The sequence below is a fragment of the Thunnus thynnus genome, chromosome 14 (assembly GCF_963924715.1).
Source record: "Thunnus thynnus chromosome 14, fThuThy2.1, whole genome shotgun sequence".
Lineage (NCBI taxonomy): Eukaryota > Metazoa > Chordata > Actinopteri > Scombriformes > Scombridae > Thunnus > Thunnus thynnus.
The window spans coordinates 3,064,404-3,086,717 of NC_089530.1; the positions used below are offsets into that span (position 1 = coordinate 3,064,404).

General features: G+C 38.6%; 1 protein-coding gene across 2 annotated transcripts; it reads right to left on the reverse strand.

The window, feature by feature from the left end:
* Positions 1-1,154: 1,154 nt before the first annotated feature.
* On the reverse strand, positions 1,155-22,269 carry LOC137196610 (B-cadherin-like). Of its 2 annotated transcripts, XM_067609335.1 has the most exons (19): positions 22,183-22,269; positions 20,218-20,500; positions 18,939-19,053; positions 15,135-15,223; positions 14,569-14,796; positions 12,475-12,615; positions 11,708-11,863; positions 10,408-10,552; positions 9,522-9,694; positions 8,207-8,335; positions 7,111-7,296; positions 6,671-6,915; positions 6,006-6,148; positions 5,185-5,276; positions 4,850-4,982; positions 4,046-4,267; positions 3,377-3,507; positions 2,325-2,474; positions 1,155-2,026 (listed from the first exon to the last, which is right to left on the reverse strand). In XM_067609335.1, the coding sequence occupies exons 2-19, from the start codon at positions 20,266-20,268 to the stop codon at positions 1,814-1,816; spliced, it is 2,742 nt and encodes a 913-aa protein (XP_067465436.1). In that variant the 5' UTR covers positions 20,269-20,500; positions 22,183-22,269; the 3' UTR covers positions 1,155-1,813. The 2 variants fall into 2 exon arrangements, with proteins under 2 accessions (XP_067465436.1, XP_067465437.1); XM_067609336.1 differs by lacking the exon at positions 22,183-22,269 and having other exon boundaries at positions 20,218-20,664.
* Positions 22,270-22,314: the final 45 nt, after the last annotated feature.

Below are 22,314 nucleotides of genomic sequence, written 5' to 3' on the forward strand. Positions count from 1 at the left end.
AGTTTGTTGGTTGCACAACAGGTATTTACCATTAAAGCAGTGTTTTTAATGTTTTTTTCCTCTGTGTTTGCTGGGGTGATGTCATGGCTCAGGGGTAAAGATGCTGAGTAATGTTTTTGGGTGTCCGATTTCCATCGAGTGGACACAACACTCATCTGGAACAGACTGATAAACCAGGGTTTTAGGGTGCAGCTGTAAGTACATAGTTTAAGTTTCAGAGGTCTAATTGGCCAGAATAGAAGCATTCCACTGTATGTGCATTTAAAACAACTTTCCTTAAAATCAGCTGCATTGAGGACAATTCTTACTCTATGGTCATGCCACAAGCTCACTCAAGAAATGTACTATACCAGCCAAACCAACTTATATGTAGTCTTAGTGTTTAAAGACTTATTGCTGTGGTGTGTAATGAATGACACTTTGCTTGGTCTTTTCACAAAGTTCCTGCCAAGACTAATGATCAAACTACAACTAGACATTGATAAAAACTGTGAGGTTTCCAGTACCTGTTTCTGCACTACTGTTGTCATGACTACTGCACTGTACTAATTTGAGATGTCTACTCATAGTGAAAGCAGGGCTGTGGATCTTTTCATCAAAATATTTTGACAATTTTAATAATTTACTAATATTTTATTTTAAATGCAACTTTATTAAACTTCACTGAACTTCTGTTGTTTGTACCTTTGCATGCACACTAGTGCCTGTTATGGATGTTTCTGATTTCAATCATGTTCTGTATGATATATAACACAACCTGCTAATATTCCTTTGATTCATGAACATTATCCAGGTTATTGATCATCTGTGCAGGAGTGTCTTTGACTCCTTAACATCCAAAACAGTGTCATTTCTGTATTCATGCCTTCCCTTCATTATACAACTTGCAGTGCACACACACCTCTGCATTAGGAAAATATTGTTTACTTTAATATCTTGTATAGCTCTGCCTAGCTTGACTGCTTGAAAACAGTGTGAAAGACTCATTTCAATTAGTGAAATAAAAGATCATTCAAAAATCCATAATTGTATTAAGATAACTTTATAAAAATCCAAAATTAACAAAGCCTTTAATAAACTACCTCTGAGGGTAACAGCAAAGAAAGTGTTTTGACATTACAATGTAATAAAGACAACTGAATAGATACTTATCAAACATTTTAAAAAGCTTTTATTGATAACTCATTGATCACTCCCTCAGAGGGTGATATGGAGTTAGCTGGCTACCTGCATTTCACCTTGATCATTTTATTCCTCAAACAGAAATACACAACTATGAAATTTAACTGAAGCAGTAGTAGAAACTTGATAAACAGAAAAAATGTACCATACATTGCCAAAATTACACAACGTTACCAGTGCAAGCGTCTGCGTGTGTGTCCAGTGTTACCCAGTAAGCCACAACGCAGGCAAAAATATCTGAACTCTGTAGAAAATTCATAAATGAACGTTGTGACTGATGACATGGCTCCAGAACTCAATGGACAGAAAAACAAAAACCTTTAGTCTTCAGCCTACAAGTCAAACAGGGATCTAAAAGACAGACAGAGCTAAACCATTCAAAATGGGTTTTCTATAAAAAAAACAAACAAACTCATCCTTTGGCTTCTGAGCAGTGGCTGTTAACTGCTAATAGGAATGCACTGACAGGTAAAACACAATCCACACACAGGAAAGAAACCTTTGTGGGCCTGTTGATGTCTGGCTGAGAGGAGTTTCCCTAGTATGCATTCATTTATCAGTCCATGCTTACATCAATATAACGTTTACACAGCCATATGTGCCTATCCATTCTATTTGTTCTTTGGTACATTTACAGCATGTCGTCTTCTCCTCCTCCGTACATGTCGGCCAGTTTCTTGAAGCGGGGTCCCCATTCACTGAGGCAGTCGTAGTCCTGGTCTCCGCTGCTCGAGGAGTTCAGAGATGACAGGCTTCCTGCGTCAGAACCACCTCCCTCATAGTCAAACACCAGCAGGGAATCATAGGGGGGCGCTGTCGGGTCATTGTCGGCTGCCTTCAGGTTCTGAGAGAGGAGCAGAGAGCATGTTTTTATTTTAAAGAATTTGTTTTTTTTATAGAGTACATAACCAACTCAGGAAAGATGGAAAAAGAGGATGATGCAACAAGTATCAAACAATGTGAAAAAATTACGTGAATCCTAAAAAGTTTTAGAACAGAATTTGGAATAATGAAAGTGGCAGCATGGGATGGTGTTTTTTCCCCCTCAAAAAACAGACTAATTTATCAAAAGCAGTGATTAGTTTTAACCATGTTAGATTTGAATGTGTTCACATGAGCTCTTGAATAGTAATTTCACTCACATCGTCGATGAAGTTGCCGATTTCATCGGGGTTGGCTGGGCGGGGCCGGTACTGGTACTGAGCAGCTGGCATGAAGTTTGGCACCACGTCGTTCCTGAACACCTCGGGCCTGTTGTCCAGACCACGGTGGAGAACACTCAGATCAAAGTCCTGATGGAAAACACATGGAGGGGGTCACACAGGAGACACTGCATCTCTCAGGTAAAAACAATCAGACATCTGTTTGTGCATTTCTACAATAAATATAATCCATGTTTTTGGAGATGACTTTTGCATGGCACAATAAATGATTAGTATGAATTACAGCTTTAACCCTGTGCAGAAATACAGCAGGGGAAAGACATTTTGAATAAGCCTGAGAGGACCATGATATAGATCACTATTTGGGGAGCCAGTGTAGCAAAAATGAATATCATAATAATAATGATAACAATAATGAAAATATGTATGCAAAATGATCAAATGAGAATGGCAAGGTGTGTCCAAACTTTTGACTGGTACTGTACGATGATCTAATTGACATCCAGTCCAATGAACCGTGTTCCACTGTCAATCTTGGAAAGTAACTATGTGCATTCAATCAAGTACAATTTTGAGGTACTTGTAGTACTTCCATTGTGTGTAACTTTATACCTCTGCTCCACTACATTTCAGAGGGAAATATTGTCCTTTTTACATCAAAGTTTATTTAACAGCTGTAGTTACTTTGAAGAATCTGACATTAAAATGAGCTCTACCTCCACTAGCTTTAACAGTAAATGCTGCCAACATGTTGCTTAAAATGCAAATCAATCATAATAATTCAGCAATATAATATACTGTAATATTCTGACAGGGGTCATTCTGTCAATAAAAAAAATAATCATAAATGTATTCAAATTAATTTATGGTCAAGATACAATTTCACAGTGATAGAGGGTGATATTGAAAAAATATCCCCCAGCCCTAGTCACTGCTGCACTGACTCAAATGTGTTGACAGAGGTGGCACCTGCTTCAAAAACAAAACTCACGCTCTGGTCTGTGTCAGTGTCAACCTCTGTCTGTATTTACCTGATCGTCCTCTCCGCCTCCCTCTTCATCATAGTAATAGATGTTGTCTCTGATATCGTCATCCTGCAGTAGAGGCTCCTTCTTCTCTGCTCTTCCCCGTCTTGCAAACACTAGCAGCAGCAGCACCAGCACTGTACATACAGAGCACAAAGCTTAATAAAAACACACCCATGTTATTGATTCCACCCATTTCCTACACAGCTGAGAAAGAAAAGCCGCGGTGATTTGTTGAGTCGAGCCTGTCAGCGCAAGAGTTTACCATGGTCATTATTGGATTAGTCATTCAAAAGGACAGGTGATATTTCTTATTCTTCTTATTGTTAACAAAGACACAAACCAACAACGAACTGATCTAATAACAAGTATTGTGTAACAAGTGTTATCAAAGCCTGATATAGCTTCTTCCATTGTTCCTGGAGCTCCGCTGTTCTTCAGAAACTATTACATCAATCAAAACTAACATCAATGAGTCACACTGTTGCACTGGATGGCATCTTCCTTCATTACCATGATTGGTTGTTCATTGAGTCCCACTGGACTACGAGTGAAATATCTTACAGGGTTCCCACCATGGTTGTGATGCAAAGCTTCATGACATTTCTTTGGCCTTCCATCTCCATTCACATTATGATAAGCATCTTTCTATTTTTAATCAAATATCAGACTCACTGAGCAGCAACAGGATGCCTCCCAGTATTCCCAGGATAACGGGCAGGTTTGCGCCACCTGCCTCCCTTAAATTACTGCAGTGCACGTCTGCCCCAGTGCAGTCGCACACTGTGGCCTTCAAGGTGCTGTCCTGCTCCATGCCCTGGTTGTCTGCAACTCTCAGCACCACAGTGTACACTCCACTGGCCAGGTCAGTAACTAAACTCAGGATGATGCCCGTTTCTGCAACAGAAGAGGAAAATTTACTTTACAAATCCTGCCTTGATTAGTTTATCATTTTGCCTAAATCCAGTAATATTTCCACAAAAACCATACATTTTATCACTGCCTTGTTCCACAAATAATTCAGAGAACACCTTGGCCTATATAAACTAGATAAATGGTTTCTAATCTTCTGTCTAAACAAGCATCTGTGACCTCGTACTTGAAACTAATCATTTCATTTATGAAGCTTCCTGGGTATGGTACACAGGCTGAGAGAAAGCACTAACCTGATATACTCAATTCAGAGCAAAAACATGTCAAACATTACACCTTCTGGTTATCTGAACAGCAAACTGGCAATTGGGAAAAACTTTCTGCCCCAAAACATTTGATAGTCATACTTTCTCTCTTGATTACATATCGTTGATGGTCCTTTAATTGGTTCTTTTTTTTTCCTCTTGACTGACTTTTAAAATTTTTTTAAATAAACATCTATCAGGAAGGACCTGGCCATTTCTCCTGGGACTGGCTATTTGGCTGGATGTGTAAAAACAACTTTGCTGAGATTTATTTTCAGTCATGTATTAAAAATGTACATACTGGTGTCGTTCATCCTAGCCGTCCAGTTGGTCTTAGTCGTGCCCTGTAGAGAGACTCTGTATGGAGCGGCAAAGCCTGGCCCGTCTTTATCCGTTACCGACAGCAGTTGAGGAGCCGATTCCTTGTTACACACCTGAGAAAACACAAAGTCAGATTCAAAATTTTTGGCTGATTTTACCCCTTAAATCAGCAATTTATTATGTTTTGATTTTCCATTTGATCACATCCTGAATATCAGTATATATTAAAATCACATTAACCCCTTTTCAGTTTCATCTGCATTAAAAGTTTTCAAACACATGACAACTGTTGAGCATTTGGGAAAGGACACACACCGTGATTTCACGTTCATCAATGGTGGGTGCGTTGTCATTAACATCTTCCAGCTGGATGATCAGAGTACCAGTTCCTGTGGCTGGGACTTCATCTAGTGAGGTGACACGCAGACAGACAGACACACACGGAGGGCAAAATTCATTAAATTTTGGGGAAGGTTAAACCATCCTAGTAAGATGAAGTCCATATTTAGATAACATTTTTGCTCTCAAACATTTTTCGAACCCAAGAATGTCAAGCTGATATTATTGGACTTGGGCAGAAATCTCTTCAAAAACAGGTTTGAGGCTTGAAACTGAAAGCAAAGTGTGTCATCTCAGTTACAGATTATGTTTATCAGTGTTAGGAAAAACACGTTACTGTCATTCCACTACTTTTGGCGGTAACTAGTACTTTAAATAATTACTTTTTCAAATTAAGTTACACAATTATAAATACTGAAATTTAAATGGGTTCATTACCCATTACTTTTGTCTTACATGAAAATAGTGGACAAACGCAGAGGGTAACAAATGCACAACCAACACAAACACATCATTTGACCTTATTGTGTCTCAGAGCTGCGTTGTAAAGTCACGTCATTGTAGCCAACTCTCGGTAAAACGTAAGCTTTGTCTCTGGAGTGATAATGTTATATATTGTAAATAATACCTGTTACTGAACTGCTGCTGAAAAGTTAAGCAGGAACACAGCAGTGTCCAAAGAACCTTTGGCCTCATCAAGCCAGCCACCACCATGATAACAATATTTTTTGTTTGTTTTATTTCCTACCTAAAACCAGATAAGCATGTAGTAGTCATCAGTCTTGTCTCCCACCTACCATTGTCATATGCACCAATGAGTGCTGTGTATTTGTTGTCTAGTACAAAGTGGGACTCTCTGTCCATCTTGCTCTTCACTGTAATCAGGCCCGTCTCTTTCTTCACAGTCAACCAGCCCGCTGGGTCGCTAATTACTTTATACCTGGACATGAAGCAAATAAACACATATAAATGTTATGCAAGCAAGTTGATTACAATTAACATGCTTCACGATGGGGCAGCAATAGACCAGATAATTTAAATAATATATCTACAATATACTGCTTTGTGTTTTGCTTGGACATGTGGGCTGTTTAAGCTGGAGGCATTTCATATTTCATTGTTTTCTTTGACTAAATACTCAAGCTTGCCAGAAATCTACTAGGAAGCCACTCTTAAAACTGAAAAATAGAAGAGCATTTAGGACTAATGCTGCAATTACTGAATGATTGAGTTACAGTGATTACAGACGCTAACCATGTTGTTTTGTTTTCACCTCAGGTTAATGCTCTGCATTAATTCTCAAATAAAAGCAAAGAAATGCAATGGATATCTACAGCTACAGATCGGAAAGCTATACCTGACAGAAATTTCAGTGTTTGCTAATGCTGTCTTTTTCCAATATTCTCTGGCAGTGAAAATCTTGCGTTTAAATATATGTTCAAAGTAAGGAGTTTGACCTTACATGACTGTCTGTTTGAGTGCAGTGTCCGGATCAGAGGCAGTGTACTGCACCACTTCACTGTTAACGGGAAGGTCCTCTGGTTTTGACACAAGCTTTTCCACTGGATCAAAGACTGGAGCTTCATTAACGTCCACCACATTCACCACCACGGTGGCGGTGGCAGTGGGCAGCGGAATAGCAAAAGGAATCTCATTCTCCACTGCAATCAACAGAGTGTGCTTGCGGCTCTTCTCAAAGTCAAGACCCTGGTTGGATGGAGAGAAAAGTGCAGCAGCGCAATGCATCACAGAAATGTCTTACAACTCATTCTTGCTGTACAACTAACATCTGAATTTAGTCCCATTCAAGTGAATAGGAAAGTGGACCTCACTGTATATATTGACAGACATCACACACTTTGATATTGTGGCTTATTTGAGAAGGTCTGGTTTTCTTCCTACCTTGGCAGTAGTGAGGATTCCTTCATGTTTGTTAGTTCCTGTTTTCACAGTGAAAAGTTGTCCAGGATCACCATCAACAATCTTGAACTTGGCATTCCAGGCGGGAGAATGTGGCTCATCACCATCTGTTACTGACATCGTAAGGACCAGAGCGTCCACTTTATTTTCTGCAACTGATCCGTCATACTGGGAGAATGCAAGGGATGTGATAAAAGTGTAGGAGTGAAACAGAGGAAATAAGGATTAGAAAAAAGGCTGTTGTTGCTAACTAACAAGTAAATTAATTTGTTTTAAACCTTGGCCTTAACTTTATGGTCTGTCACATCATGCAGCTTAGTTCATTACTTCCCTGTACAGAATTCTTTGTTAAATATGGTCTACCCACTGTAAGCCAAAAAAAATTGTTAAAACTTGCTCTCTAAACATCAAATAGACATTTGTCATCATATGGGAAATGTATTGTTAAAAATGCAAATATGTTTAGATTAAAACCAAGATGCAACTCTACTATCAAGAAAAATGAAAAAAGGATCAGTCTGTATTGCTTGCAACTCATTACATTACCAAAAAATTATGGTGAGCTACCATCTCCACCAAATCTGTTGTTGCCTTAAGGTTAACCATGTATGTTAATGTATGAACTAACCATTGGTCCCACTCCTCTCCCTTAGTTACTGTGCCTGTCAAGCTCTTTATTCTTACACTTCTTACTGTTCAATTTTATAGTCATTTTAACAAAAGTAGCTTCTCATTTTCAGCAGGTGATTTCTGACCAATATTAATCAGCTGAAGTTAGCTAGCTATATTCCTTTCATTCAAAAATGTGAACCCTGCAAAAGGGTCTTAAATATGCATTTGACGTCTAAATACATAATACCACCTAGTGGAAATGCCAGTCCCAAGCAACTTTTCAAATGTTGCGTGGTGCACCTAGATGTGTATTAGAGCAGATAACTCACTTCACTATGTTGACAACTCCAGAGCTTGACAGACCTGCTGTGCCTGGTTATGGTTTTTAAGCTGTGACTGGACACTACTCTTTGTGGGAGGGGTTTAGCAAACAGGCAATTTCCAGTCATAAGTATTCTGTACTTACGGAGGGCTGAGTGAAGGCTGGAGCGTTGTCGTTGCTATCTGTGACAGTGAGGATTACTTTGGCTTCGTTACTCAACCCTTCTCCCCGCATGTCAGCTGCCCGTACCACCAGAGTATACTTTGGGTATTTCTGTTAGAAAAGACACATAAGAGTTTAAACATTAAAACATTTTACTGCCATTTAACAGATTCAGTTGGAGCAGGAAACATTACGAAACGTATCACTTTAAAGCTGAATATGACAATTGAGTAAATGTGTTTTCATAGGATTTGTGTGTATTTTGAGTTACTTGAAATTTCTAGCAAGCTTCAAGCTGAGCATAAGACCATGAATCTATGCCAGGCCTGATGTACTTTTCTGTTGTTCAATTGTTTGAAACAGTACATCTAATTTTTTTTAGACACACTAGAGGCATGCCTCCATGGATGGCATTACTTTGATACAGACTGAAATGTCTCCACAACTATTGGATGGATAGCCATGAAATTTTCTACACACATTTATGCCCCCCTTTCAGAATGAATTGTAATGAAGCTTAGCGAAAGGTCAGTCAGGTCTGTAGTATTATTTCTCACACCATCTCTCATTCCCATCCCTCACACATGCTCACGTATAATTTCCTTACTGTCATTTCCCTGGGCCTCAATTAAAACGTCAGCTGTTCACATCTTACCAAAAGCACAGTGACACACCTTCATTGTCAGCCTATCATATTGCGGCTGTCTTTTTAAATATGTTCCACCGTAATGCTTTCATGGTGCCGTTTTATGTGCCCCACCACCTCCCCACCACCGGCCAATCTTTGCAGATTCATCAGCGCATCACTTCATCAACCTCATCAGCCTTATCAGTCTCAGCAGAAGTCATCAACCACCACAACCACCAGTGTCTAGACTCCATGAGGGTGGGAAGTGGGGGGGTTATCTTTGTGATTGTGAGCATGTTAGCATTTAGCTCAAAACTCCTCTGTGCCCAAGAACAAACGTATCCTCGACAGTTTCCAAGATTGGCGGAACAACTGTGCGACTTTTAATGGTTTGGCTTTTGAATACATACTCATGTCACATGTCTGCTATCAAACATTGTGTCTATGTCTGACCACTTTGCGTTCACACCCTTAAAACGCCACCGGCTTGGAAGCTGACTTAAAACCTTTTCACGCATTCTTGGTGCAGTTGTTTTTGTCTGTATGAGAGTTTGCATGAAAGTATTTACACTGGCCTAATGGGACCAAATCAAACAGGAGCAGTTGCTAGAAACGCAGACCATTTCAACAGCTAGATGTGAAACTGAAATCTGTTTTTATAAGACATACCTCTCTGTCTAGCCCAGGGGCATTGACTCTGATGGCCCCAGTGAGTGGGTTGATGACAAACATGGATCTGCTGGGCAACTCTGGGTCCTGGCTCATAATACGGTAGCGGATATCCGAGTTGTCATTTTCTGGCTGGTCCACATCTACAGCCACGACCTGAATCACTTCAAAACCTAGAGCGAGGGAAGTACAGTGTCAGTCAGTTAAGTCATGTTGCCATTTTGTGGTGTTATCTGAATGTTGTATGAGAATTATTAGGCTCAACACAAAGGACTCACATTATCCCAAATAACAAAAAGTAGTGTACAATCAATGATCAGTAACCAAGAGCTAATTACCATCATGCATTGTGTAAACAGAAAACAAACTGCCAGATCAGCTGTGTCCAAAGTTGTTTTTGATTTTGGCAAACTGATGCACCACATAGTCCTCTATGAAGACTTCCCTATTTAGTGAGTAAGAAGGGAAGATATCTACACAATTAATGAGGTGAAGGGGCTTGGGCTTCAGTGGAGGCCACTTACATTCCTCAATTTACTTTACTCTTCTGCTCCTCCTTCTTCCCTGTTCTTCTAACTCAACTTTGGTACCCAACTAGTCCTATATACCAGAAACTTTGTTCCAACTTTAAAACTTCTTTCAGCTTCGTGAGGACATGTGTGCATCTATTCAAATGTTTGATAATCTGTCCTACTCTGTATTGGATTTGGGCAAGTTTACACTCCAGCAACCCCTGCCGACTCGTTAGAAGAAATACAGTTATATTTGCAAAAGACATTGGTTTATCATCATCCTCAAAGCCTTGTCTCATGTTAAAGTGAAACATACTGTTGTTGAAAGCTAACAGACATTTTATTCAGGCTTAAATGAAATCCACTGACGATACCTATCGGTGAAGCCTCAGCAACTTGTCCTAAGAAGGTGTCTTTCTCAAAAGTCGGTTTGTTGTCATTCTGGTCAATTACATTCACTACAATGTCCATGGGCTCCTCAGCATTTCCTGAACCCTCTGCCACAGCGTGTGCTTGAAACTGCAGAAACACAAACACATTTGTATTATAGTACAGTACATGCCAGAATAGGCAATGCAGTTGCTTTCATTCCTTATCACTAGAGCTGCCATAGCATCAAAGTACAAACTTTACTTTGTATACTGTATATAACTGCTAAAAACATCAATACATCATTTCCAAATAAATTTGCTTTGTTCAACATATTGTTAAGTCATAAAATTGTGGGACAAAAGAGATGAAGTATTAATTATCTATAATGATTTCTATCTAGTTGTCATTAACAGACAATAATTGTCCAGTGGAGGAAAAGTATGCCATATGTGATCCTACCGGCCTATGAAAACTCCATCTGTTTTTAAATCAGAGAGGTGTTTAATTTCCTGAAAATATTTGTGTTTTGGACAAGATTTAACATGGTAGGAAATCTTGTAGCAGAAATGGGCAATTGTGTGGCAGAAATGGGCATGGATAATATACAAAGTTACATAATGATCCAAGGAATCCAGATGTATTGACTAAAATGTGAAAGTTGTTATTAGTGCCACATGGTCATCAGTTGATGTAGTTTTAGTTGCACTTTCTGCGCGCAGAATAAAACTCGGGAGACTCCGCAGCCACACATTTCTCTGTTCTCTATTTATCGGTTTAGCGTCTTCAGATTACGCTAACTCATTGTTGCTAACTTTGGAGCTAACTCCCTTCATTTTCCAGCAGTTGGGGAAATAACAGACAAGACTTTTCTTAGTCTTGACAAGCTGCAGCATTTATTAACTGACACACTGTAGTCTGTACTGTATATTTACTGCCAGATTGACAACTTACTGTTAACCTTTTCCTCTTCTCTGCTCGCACTCAACTTCACTTTCCTGCCACTCGCTCTCTCACGATATGTGCACAAAATACACATTGCCCTATTCCTTAAGAGGAGCTACACTACCAGTAGTCTTCCAGGAAATGACACAAAGGTTAACTCACATTTCGAACAGCACTGCACAGTGGCTCCCAAATGCTATTGATTTCCGAATGAATGGATATTTAGCGTTGTTATGGCATTGAAAAAAATATTTTTTGGCCTGGCGGGGGTTCTCGTTGGCCTAGCGGCCCACTAGGCCTGTACAATTATAGGGGAAACATTGGTGTATATATAAAACTAACATCTGAGAGCATGCTTACAATGTACTTGGCCTGCTTCTCTCTGTCCAGTGGTTGTGTGACATACAGAATACCAGTGTTTCTGTCCATGTTGAAAAGGCCAACAGGAGGCTGATCAGCTCCTGGACCAGTAATGCTGTAAAAGATCTTCTTTATTTTATCTTCATTGGATCGGATCTGGAGGATTTAAAAAAAAACAACAAAAAACAAAAAAAAAAAACACACAAAAAACAGGTTATAGGAGTTATAACAGGAGTTATACCACTCTCACTACCCACAATGATAGTTACAATATTGTAAAGAAAAAAACAAAAAAACTACAGTTGAGGTAATGAAGTGTTTTAATTATATTAGATGCTGCATTTAAATTTGTGAAGTAGAGAAGCAGACTTGTTATCACAAGTTGATTATCTCAAGATCTTCACACAACAACATTGTTTTCTCATAACAGCTATGGTCAACCTTTTGATTTATACTGATAACAGCTTAATTAAACCACTGTAATGAGAAATTGGCCTTGCTGTCCCAAGAAAACAAGGTAAATACCTCGATATATCCAGGTATCAGGTTTTAATTAAGAAGCATGGCTTCCTTAGAGATGAGTAGGGAGAGACGGACACAAGAAAACTGAAAGCTCTATTTGAACATACTGTAAATAGTAAGATTGTAAAAAATTAAAATCAGAGGTCAAGGCAGTGGAAACTGTCAGACATCCTTTGCAGAATCAAATATTCAAAATGAAGTTCAGTATCAAATTCTCAATCACAAGGGCCTGTAGTTCCTCTTACTTGAGATACTTTTAGGGGGTATGGTCCTCTGTCATTCTCAGGAACACTGAGGTCAGGGATAACCCAGTCTCTCTTCCTCCTCCTCAGTCCTTCACCAGACTTGGGAAAATGCAGAACAGGCACCTGTGGATCGGCTGCACTCTGGAAAAACACACACGTTTGTACTCAGTTACAGTGCAACATTGTCCAACTATTTAAATATGTAAAATCACCCACCCTGCCTTAGGCAAACACAAGCTCATCAGCTGTTTACAGATGAGTGAATATGGGATGCTAATGCATTTCTGTATCTGGTGGATGTATAAGTAAGCAAATGCTTGTTTTAGGGCTGCTTGATTAATTGAATTTTATTTTCAATTACGATTTCGGCTTCCAAAGATTATGTACACAAGATAATTGAGATAAATTGATCACATTCTGTTTCGCAATGATGCTCTGGTTTTGTCTTGTGTTCAGTGCATTGTGTGTCGGAGCACAAAAAATAAATTCAATAATGGCATATTAAATTGTCTAATATTGTGTGACCTACAAGATATGTTGCCAGGACAACTTAAATATAAACTTATATTATGCAAAAGTTTGGTTTTGCCTCCACTGTTAAGACACTGGGAGTGTTTGGTTAGCTGTGATTAAGAGATTGAAAAGCTGCACACTCCAGCAACAGACCGGCACTTTGGCTCGACAGCAGTTAACTTTTTTTTCCTCTGAGGTAATGTTACATCCAGCACTGGAACAGTGAAACAAATGGATCAGCCTGGAGCTCCTTGGTTAAATAACATGTAATTGATCAGTAGGAGGTTTAACTTTTCACCGGCCCCAGTGAGAGGCAGGCTCAGGGAGACTGCAGCAGGTGGAGGTGGTGGCGGAGCTGCAGCTGCGGGCTGCCCGCATGGCTACATTTAATTAACAGCCTATTTGTTTTATTTTATTGTTGGAGCCTTTATGATCAGTTCAAAAAGTTTGTGAAGAGTTAACTCTGTTGACTAAAATGCATTTGTTGGATCATAGCGTTTGTGTTTTTGTGTTTTATTGCTGTTTAAATATAGGCTATTATACGGCTATTTAAACATATGTCCGGTAGTTGTTCTATATGGCTGGAATTCTGGAATATTAATGGACATATTGGCTGTCAAAAAAAAGGCTAGCATCCAACCCTGGTCTGTAGTCTGTTATTGTTCAAGGAAATCCACTGTTAAAAAGATACGTTTTTTTTAAAAGTTCAAGAAATGCACGATGTTTCCAAAGTCAGTGAGTAATCGTGTTATATAATCATGATCTCAATATTGACCGAAATAATTGTGATTATGATTTTTGCCATAATCCAGCAGCCGTAGTTTTTTTACACTAACCAACAACTTGGTGTATACAGGCTGTGTTTCTGAGAGAAGTCTGTAAGATTTGTACCTATTTTAAGCAATCCTACCACATTTCATATGGTGGGTCCCACATACCTACATTCAAAAAGTTAGTATAGGGGTAACCATTTCCTGAAACTACAGAAAGGACTGAACACAGAGGTGGATTGAAAACTAATGTCATGTTGTAAGCATTTCTTCTTTAAACTACAAACTAGACACGTGTCAAGTATTTTCCAATCTTACTCCTGAATTCTTCATATCTGAAAAACATATCTCCTGGAATTTGTATACACAGAGTCTTTTACAGATAGTGCAGCCTGCATATTATCTGTCCTGTAATATGGGCACCAAAATAAATAGACTACTACTGATTTTAATTACACATGCAGAAAGAAAAACTACATTTATAAAATTGTGTGGATTAAGTTTAAAGTATGGCTTTAACCTAATATGGCTTTAACAACATACAAAGAAAGTATGAAAAATATTAAAGCAAAATATATATGTTGCTCATTCATAAATAGCCACAAGGGGGCAGTGTTTGTTAAACTAAAAACAGCTCTTTTCACTGTAAACTGCCTCTCATGAGGTCATTACTACCATCTTCCAGGCCCTTGATATACAATGTGATTAATATGGGATCTGAAAAGCCTATTTCCCAGTAAATGTATTGTTTGTTGAAAGAGTTTTATTTAGAAGTTTCCTTCATGTCCCCTCAATAGTGCCTTAATCCTACCTCTGTGTTATTTCCAGAGTCTACTTCAGTAGGATGGTGCTGATGGTTGTGGTGTTTGTGGTCTCCATGATGATGCTCAACATTTTGGTGGTGGTTGCCATGGTGATGCCCATGGTGATGCCCGTGGTGCAATACCCTGACAGGAACGGTTATCTTGCGACCTTGTGAGTCCCATGAGTGGATGAAGAATTCTGTGTGTCCGTCATGAAGAACAACCTCTCTCTTCACCTGGAGGGGAAAAAAAAAAATAAAAAAAAAATCAATCAGCAAAGAGCAACATGTTGCTGTTCAGCTAATTCCCTCAACATTTCAGGTGGGTTCAGGTAAAGCAAAGAAAACATAGCTTACACATGTATGTGCGTGTGTTAGTGTGTGTGTGTGTGTGTGTGTGTGTGTATGTGCGTGTGAGCTACTGGTGCAACATGTTGGACTTTACATTGGTTCTACTCAGTATAATGGATATCACCCACACATAATCCATCTAAGTCTAAGTCATCTAAGCTGTGCTTTATTACTACACATTGGGCATAATTGTTGCTGACAATTTATATTTCAGTACTACTCACTGTCAATATGCCGTCTGTCTGTACCATGAAACGGCTGTCATCACTGTTGAAAAGAAATCTTGTGCGGTCTGAGCAGTCAGTGAAGCCCACTGGGAAAGAAGAAATGATTATCCATTAGGAATGAAGCCCATACAGAGAGAACACAAAATTGCTTCAGTACATAACAACAGACAGAATACTCATTCCTCATGCCTCTTCCAGCTAAACAGTAATATAGATTAAATCTGCATCTCCTACATGGGGTATAAGTCGTTGCTTTTCTATATGGCTGAACTACAGTATAATGAAATGTGGCTGGTAGCACTTATAGATGGTAGCAGCAGTGTGCTGGAAGTCAGATTTTTGTCAAAACAGTGCAGAACAAACTTATGCCATGTTTTATGGATTTAATGATTCCTATGGCAGACTATGAACACATGAAGACTGCCTTTTGGAGGCTTAGGTATATAAGACAGTACCTTCCCACCATAGAAATTTTACAAGCACACTTTCTGATTCTGTTCACGCTTATATGTTGACTTAGAAAGTAAAGCTTTGTAGAGCTGTGTGCTAATCGTGGTCCTCATGCATTCCTGTTGTTGCACAAAACTATAATTTGCTGTCAAGTTTACACAAAAGTACATGTGTTGTACATGTTTTGTTTTTTTTCTAAATAGTTACATTCTATAGCATTACTATACTATAGCTTGCAGCACCAGGAAGAAACTATAGGTCAAAAAAATATGATGAGTAAGACAAACTGTATAGCACTTAATTTTATCAATCAGATTAATTATGGTGCCTCTTAGGTGTTGATGGAGGTGTAAAAAAATCCATTCCATTTAGTTTACATTCAGTTAGACTCCACATTACTAATATGTAGGGCTGGGTAATATCACCTAAAATCAATATCATATTGTCACAATTACTTAATGATTATGAAACAATATCTAATACACGTGTGCACAAGATTCTACATCCTCACAGTAAAGTTGCTATTTATTATTTGTGCAGATATTTTGTTTTTCATCTGGGGTGAATGCCTAATTATGGGCTTTAGTGTTGAGCTCAGGCTGTGATTTCAGAAGCAGAACAACAGGTTTGACATCTCTGGGTGAAGTACAGACCCTTCACCTACCTGCACACCCAGGAAATGACTGACTGATGATGCACTGTTGATAAAAATCACCCAGACAAACATATCAAGTAATAATCAAGAAAGATCTCCCAGGACAGGACTGATGGGCTATAATTCTGGTAAACAAGAAACAAGACAGTTCAGACTGTGATAAACACCCACTTTACCAGTCTCTTATTTTTTGTTTTTCCCAAAAGTACCTGAACTATGCCAGCCAAAGAGAGGGCAGTACAGTCATGCACAGTCACTTCTCTGCAATGCTAAGCACTGATGTCTCAGCCTTCAGTTAACCACTGAAATGTATTCTATCAATCATTGAAAAGTCACAGGTAAACCTCTAGCATCAATAACTGATTTTGAGGAGTACAGGAATGAGTTTCTACAGCAAAAACATTGTTTTACCAAAATAGACAAATTATGGTGGAAAATTCTACCATTAAGGATTTATTGGTGGAAAAGTCAGTTTCCCTTTGAGGTATATGGTTTTTTAAAATTCTTCTGTGTCTAGGACTGCAATCTGAGATACTGTTCCAGTGTCTAGCATCAGCCTCAGAGACATCACTTGTTTGGGCTTACTTGATTAGGAATACTGTTATCATCTCATTTATTTAAAAAAAAAAAAAAACAACCAAACAAAAACTACTACTACTACTACTAATAATAATACTAACAACAATAATAATAATAATAATAATAATAATAATAATAATAATAATAATAAAGTAATGATGAGACCTACTAAACAATGTCTCAGCTGGGTTCGCAAATCAGTCATTAAACTCTCTGAAATAAGCAGTGCCAGTGCCTGACCGATACAGTGGCTGATTTTATGCATCTTTGTTTATGTTGGCTGATAAGTAACAATGAATTAAGTTATGGAAGACCAGAGGTAAGAATTTGAGCTCTTTATTACCAGCTTTGCCATTTCTCAGCTCTCCACAACAGAGCAGAGAGTCAGTGTTTGTGGATCTATTATGTATCATCATTGGAAGGTGCTCATTTGTGGCATTCATAATTCACATTAATAATCTCTACATTGGGCCCCTGACACTTTCGTCTTAAAACATCTTTGAACCGGACCAAGGATTTTAGTCATCGGGCATCTGGATCTTAAGTTATTAGAGAAACAAGCTGAGCAAACGTTAGCAGCAGCTTGGCTATCAGCCCCTCCCAGACGTCCTGTGTCCACCGAACAGCATTGGAGAAACACTGATTTTTGAAGTGAAACTGGTTTATTCAGTGTTTTTACTGTTTTTAATCCCTGTGTACATTTGTTTTGGAGAGGAGGAGACCTCCGTGGAAAATTCGGCTCCCAGTAAAAACTTCCTGAACAATGAACACTAAAGGAATCCTAACCAGGAGAAGCTGGTTGTTAAACAATGAAGACAACAACTCCCATAATCCACAAGGTTATCAAGGTCATCAAACTCCATCTTTTGTTATTGTTTTGATTGAGAGACCCCTAGCAGCAGAAATTACTTATTGTGTGTTTAATGCAGTGATGCAAGAGTCTCTCTGAGCATAACCTGACTAATCCATTCAAATTCTTGGTTGACAAGGTTTTCTATGTTAATCAGTCCTACAAACAATCAACCATCGCTAAAAATACCACTTAACCTGTATAAGTATAATACTGTATCCCTCCTGCTAAGAGCAACACTTTACTTAAATACCTGACATCATACTTGTTCAGGAGGATATTGCTATGCATTAGCCACTAAACAGACGGGCTTTGTTGACTGCAAACCAGCCATAGCACAGATCCAAGCAGCTGACCAATACCAAGCACCCACTAGACAAATGAACGGCTGGTTTAGTTATCTCAGACTAGTTTACACAATCTGGATGTCAGCATGTTCATTATGGACTCTCCATCCTCCAAAGAGTTATGTTAAAATTTCAGCTTGCTTTGACCACGGCATGTGTCCTTTGGTCACAAAAGACTTACTTACTACTTAAAGATATTTCAGTAGATTTTCAGATATTTCAGACTAGAAACTCGGTTCATGACAGTTTAAAGATTGTATGCCAATGTTTGAAGAGGTGACAATCAGACAAAGAAAGGCCACATCAAAGAGGTAAGTTGGTTGCTCTAATAGGACAGTTGCAACTACAGAAACGCTTAAAAAAAAAACAAAAAAAACAAACAAAAAAAAAAAACACTATTCATGAAGGTGACAATCCAGTGAAAACAGACTGATATAACCTGTTCATATAAACTAACACAAAAATTAAAATCAAGTGCTCCCCTTCTTTGACTACTATTCTACAACCTTTTGAAAAGCAAGGCCTGCAAAACAGGCTTGGGGACATTGTTTTGCCCTGCAGGTAAGAGCATCAAATGAGGTGCAGCATGAGTGCAAGCTGAGACCTGAGGTTGTTTGGGCTACGTGTGTGAACAATGTGAACAGCTAATCTGTAGAAGGCCATCTGAGCCAGAGGAACACTTTATGAAAGGCTCAGCAGTTGTATTTATGGCTGTGAAACTTCTTTTACTTAGGTCTAAATGCTCCCATAGCTAAACAATTTTTAGATTGTAATTGATTAATACTTTATAATATGACAAAAAAACATCACAATTCACCACAGTCAATATCCATATTTGATACTAAGTTTTGAAATTGAACACCACAGTTTTCCTCAGGTCCGTGTGCATTAGGCGATGAGCTAGAAAACAGCATTCTTACCTTTGCCCAGCCTCATGCCCTGTCGTAGGTGCTTTCTGGTCACTTTGAAAGTCAACCTATCCAACTCGAATCCAGGTACACATGTTGGATCCTCAGCAGACACTAAAGTCAAGGCCTAGGAAAAGAAAAAAGGCTTCTCATAAATCATAAGATCAGCAACATGAAAAAGTGTAGTAAGCTAAGAGAAAACCTTTCCTGTCTAATTTAATGGCATTTCATTTGACATTAAAACTTCTATCCTGCTGCTCCAAGTCAACCCAAACCCCCAACCAAAGCAGATAAACTGAGTCATAGGGGTCATTGGGTCTATTCAAGGTTGCAACTGCCAAATATTTTCATTACTGATTAATTGGTCTATTATTTTTTCAATAAACAATTAATCTTTGAAACTTCAATAAATTACGAAAAAATGTCTATCACAAGTTCTGAGAGCTTGTCTTGTTTTGACTGACCAACACTTAAGTCAAAGATATTCCATTTATAATGGTATAACAGGGAAAAGCAGCAGATTTTCAAATGTGAGAAACGGGAACTGGCAAATAATTGGCATATTTGGTTGAGCAACTTCTATTTTCACTTTCATTTATAGTCAATTATTTTTCTGTTCATCATTAATTCACTAATCGTCCCAGGTCTTTCAGTCATTGTAACTCTGAAAACTGGGCCTGATTAAAACTTTAAGATGAGCGCGTTGACAGTATGTTCAAAGTAACATAAAATAATGGGATTATGTGAACACTATAATTAATAGCTTCACAACCAACGTCTTGAAATAATTATACCTGCGAGGTAAAATTCACGGGTGTGAACAGAAATGTTCGACGTCGATAAAAATCGAAATATGTAGAATAGGAATTTAACCTGCGACAACGTCATCAACGGAACAAGGGCGAGGCTCGTGAAGATCCGCTGATATCTCGAGGGGAGGAAGACAACTGAAAAACTATGACTAAGAGCTGTGTTGTGAATTAAAGCCTAGCTAGGCTACTCTTTAATTTACAATATAATTTCACCATTAACAGCTAAATACAGTAGAGAGCAGCGGCGAGTTGTGTGACTAATCAAAGTTATACTGAAATACAAAGCCACTTGCTTCAAAGCTGATACACCAAAATTATTTTCAGAAATTGTCAGAAGAATCCTACAAACACTCACATAGTGTTCTGTCAGAGATAAGTAAGACAACAATATGAATTACTGGCTTTTAAAGTTACAGCAGAACGACAGAGATAGATGGGAGCCGTTTGTAGAGTAAGGAAGCCACTGCAGGAAGTCTCACCTGAAAAACGACGATTAAAATGCCCAAAACCGCGAACCGAGCGCTCCCCATCTGTGATTTAATCCTCTTTGGAAGATCCTCGCAATGAAAGTTAAAAGAAAAACTCAGTGAGAATAATTATTGATATATTCCTTTTCGTCGTTGCTTCTTCGTCGCGTCTCTTCTAGGTAGTTTCAGTAACTGAGTGACTTCAGCTGTACGCAGGTACTTAGCCCAGCGCGTGACGTCAGCTCACAGGTGCGCGGGTTCCGGGTTCCTGATATGGTCACGAAGGCTGACACACCTGAAGAGACAGATACCAGTAGTTTCTGTTACTTCCAAGTCACGGATAGCTAACAGGAATACAGCAGTTACAAATTAATATGTAAACAGCGTCCTTATTAACCAGCATTTAGCTGTATATGAGCTTAGTAAACTGCATTGTACAACTTTCTGTCTCATTTCCTCTTCACTGACAATCACTAACCTCCCCCCACCCTTCATGCACACAACCCTCTGTGTCTGTGTCTCTGTCTGTCTGTCTGTCTGTCACTCTCTTTCTCTCTCTCTCTCTCTCTCTCTCACACACACGCACACACACATACACATACACTGGACAACTAAAAACAAAATGCAAATTTGACACGATATATTGTAATATTGTCAACACTCACTGTAATATTTGGTGAAATAACAATGTGATTTCAAACTATGATGTAAGAATAAAGATTCAGTCATGAAGAATAACTAACAAAAGATATATACTTAGTGGCAAACTGCTGACAGAAACTATAATTCATTTGTAGAGTCATTTGTGTGAAACCAGCCTGAAAGCCACTGAAAGCCTCTATACAAAACAGGAAAAGTTTCAGGTTCCCCATTCTCATACAGCTAAATAGATCCTTACTTAATTCAAAACAGAGACTAGACAGATTTAAGAATGTCTTGCAACAGAGATTTTAGGCTAGATTTAAGGTCATGCTGTATTTACACAGTACACAATTTAGGCCTACTGTTGCACCAGGACAGTCCGGGTGACACACAAAAACTTGCCTGTCAGAGAAAATAGACCTGTCAGAATACTTATATGCAACCAATACAGAGTTAATATGGTGGTTGATACTCATTTCAGGATGTGTCTATTCAACTTGCTTTTTTTTACCTCTTATATTCAATGTCCGTCAAGTATGCAACATCTCATATAACATTTGCTAATAAGCTGTAGAATGAAGTCTTATAAACCATTTTCTTAATGTGCTCCTTGAAGTTTTTCTCTATGGTGAAAAACCATCAATAATTAATCCCTAAGAAAAGAGCACTTCCTTCATCTGTCCATCATTTTCTTTCCTCTTACTGTCTGGGCATCAGCTGACTGAAAGACTAGTAGATAAACAGCCTACACTGTGACCTGACCTGCAGTCAGAGTGTCTAAAGGACTACTGACTGACTGTGTCAAACATGCCTGACAAAAACAAAAACACGGTCTGCATCTAAGTATTTGTGTCAGTTGTATTTACACAATTCAAGGGGGCACTTACTGTGAACGAAGTGTAAATGCCATTAAAATAATAATTGTAAACATTTTAAGTGACTCTTGGTGGAACTTTGTGCATTTCCCTCTCAGCGATGCTAGCTAGGAACCAGATAACATTGTCATTAATGAACTACTTTATATTTAACAGAGGATTTTTTTTTCTCAACAGAAGTTCAATATGTTGAATAATAGCCTCCTATAAGTGTACAAAGTTTAATTAAATTATGATTGTTGGCAAATGAATGATGTTGGTATAATGTTAGCAAGGTTAACTGTTCTTGTAGCAGGAAGTCTTGCTGAGCGGCTAGCAAGTCCATGCTAATGTTTGTTAAATTGAGCTAGACTCACCTTATTCGGTTTGTAGAAAATTGGACAGCACTGACAACATCAAGTCTTTAGCAAAATATTCAATGGATAAAAGCAAATAAAGCAGTTAATCTCAATTTACTTACCATGAGTATCAGGCAGTCTCTGGAACTGGTAAGCTAGCTGCTGTGACTGATTTTTTTTCGGACTTTCTGACTTGGGGGCAGAATGCACACCATAGTCATAGAATGTACACAAATTCACAAGCAACTGTAGTA

Bases quoted from the DNA above. Each gene is read 5' to 3' on its own strand.
- LOC137196610 (XM_067609335.1), bottom strand. From the start codon at position 20,268: ATGGGGAGCGCTCGGTTCGCGGTTTTGGGCATTTTAATCGTCGTTTTT. The intron at 8,336-9,521 runs GTATGTCTTATA...CTTTTCTAACAG, and splicing joins CCCCTGGGCTAGACAGAGAG to AAATACCCAAAGTATACTCT. The intron at 3,508-4,045 runs GTGAGTCTGATA...CTGTATGTACAG, and splicing joins AGGCATCCTGTTGCTGCTCA to TGCTGGTGCTGCTGCTGCTA.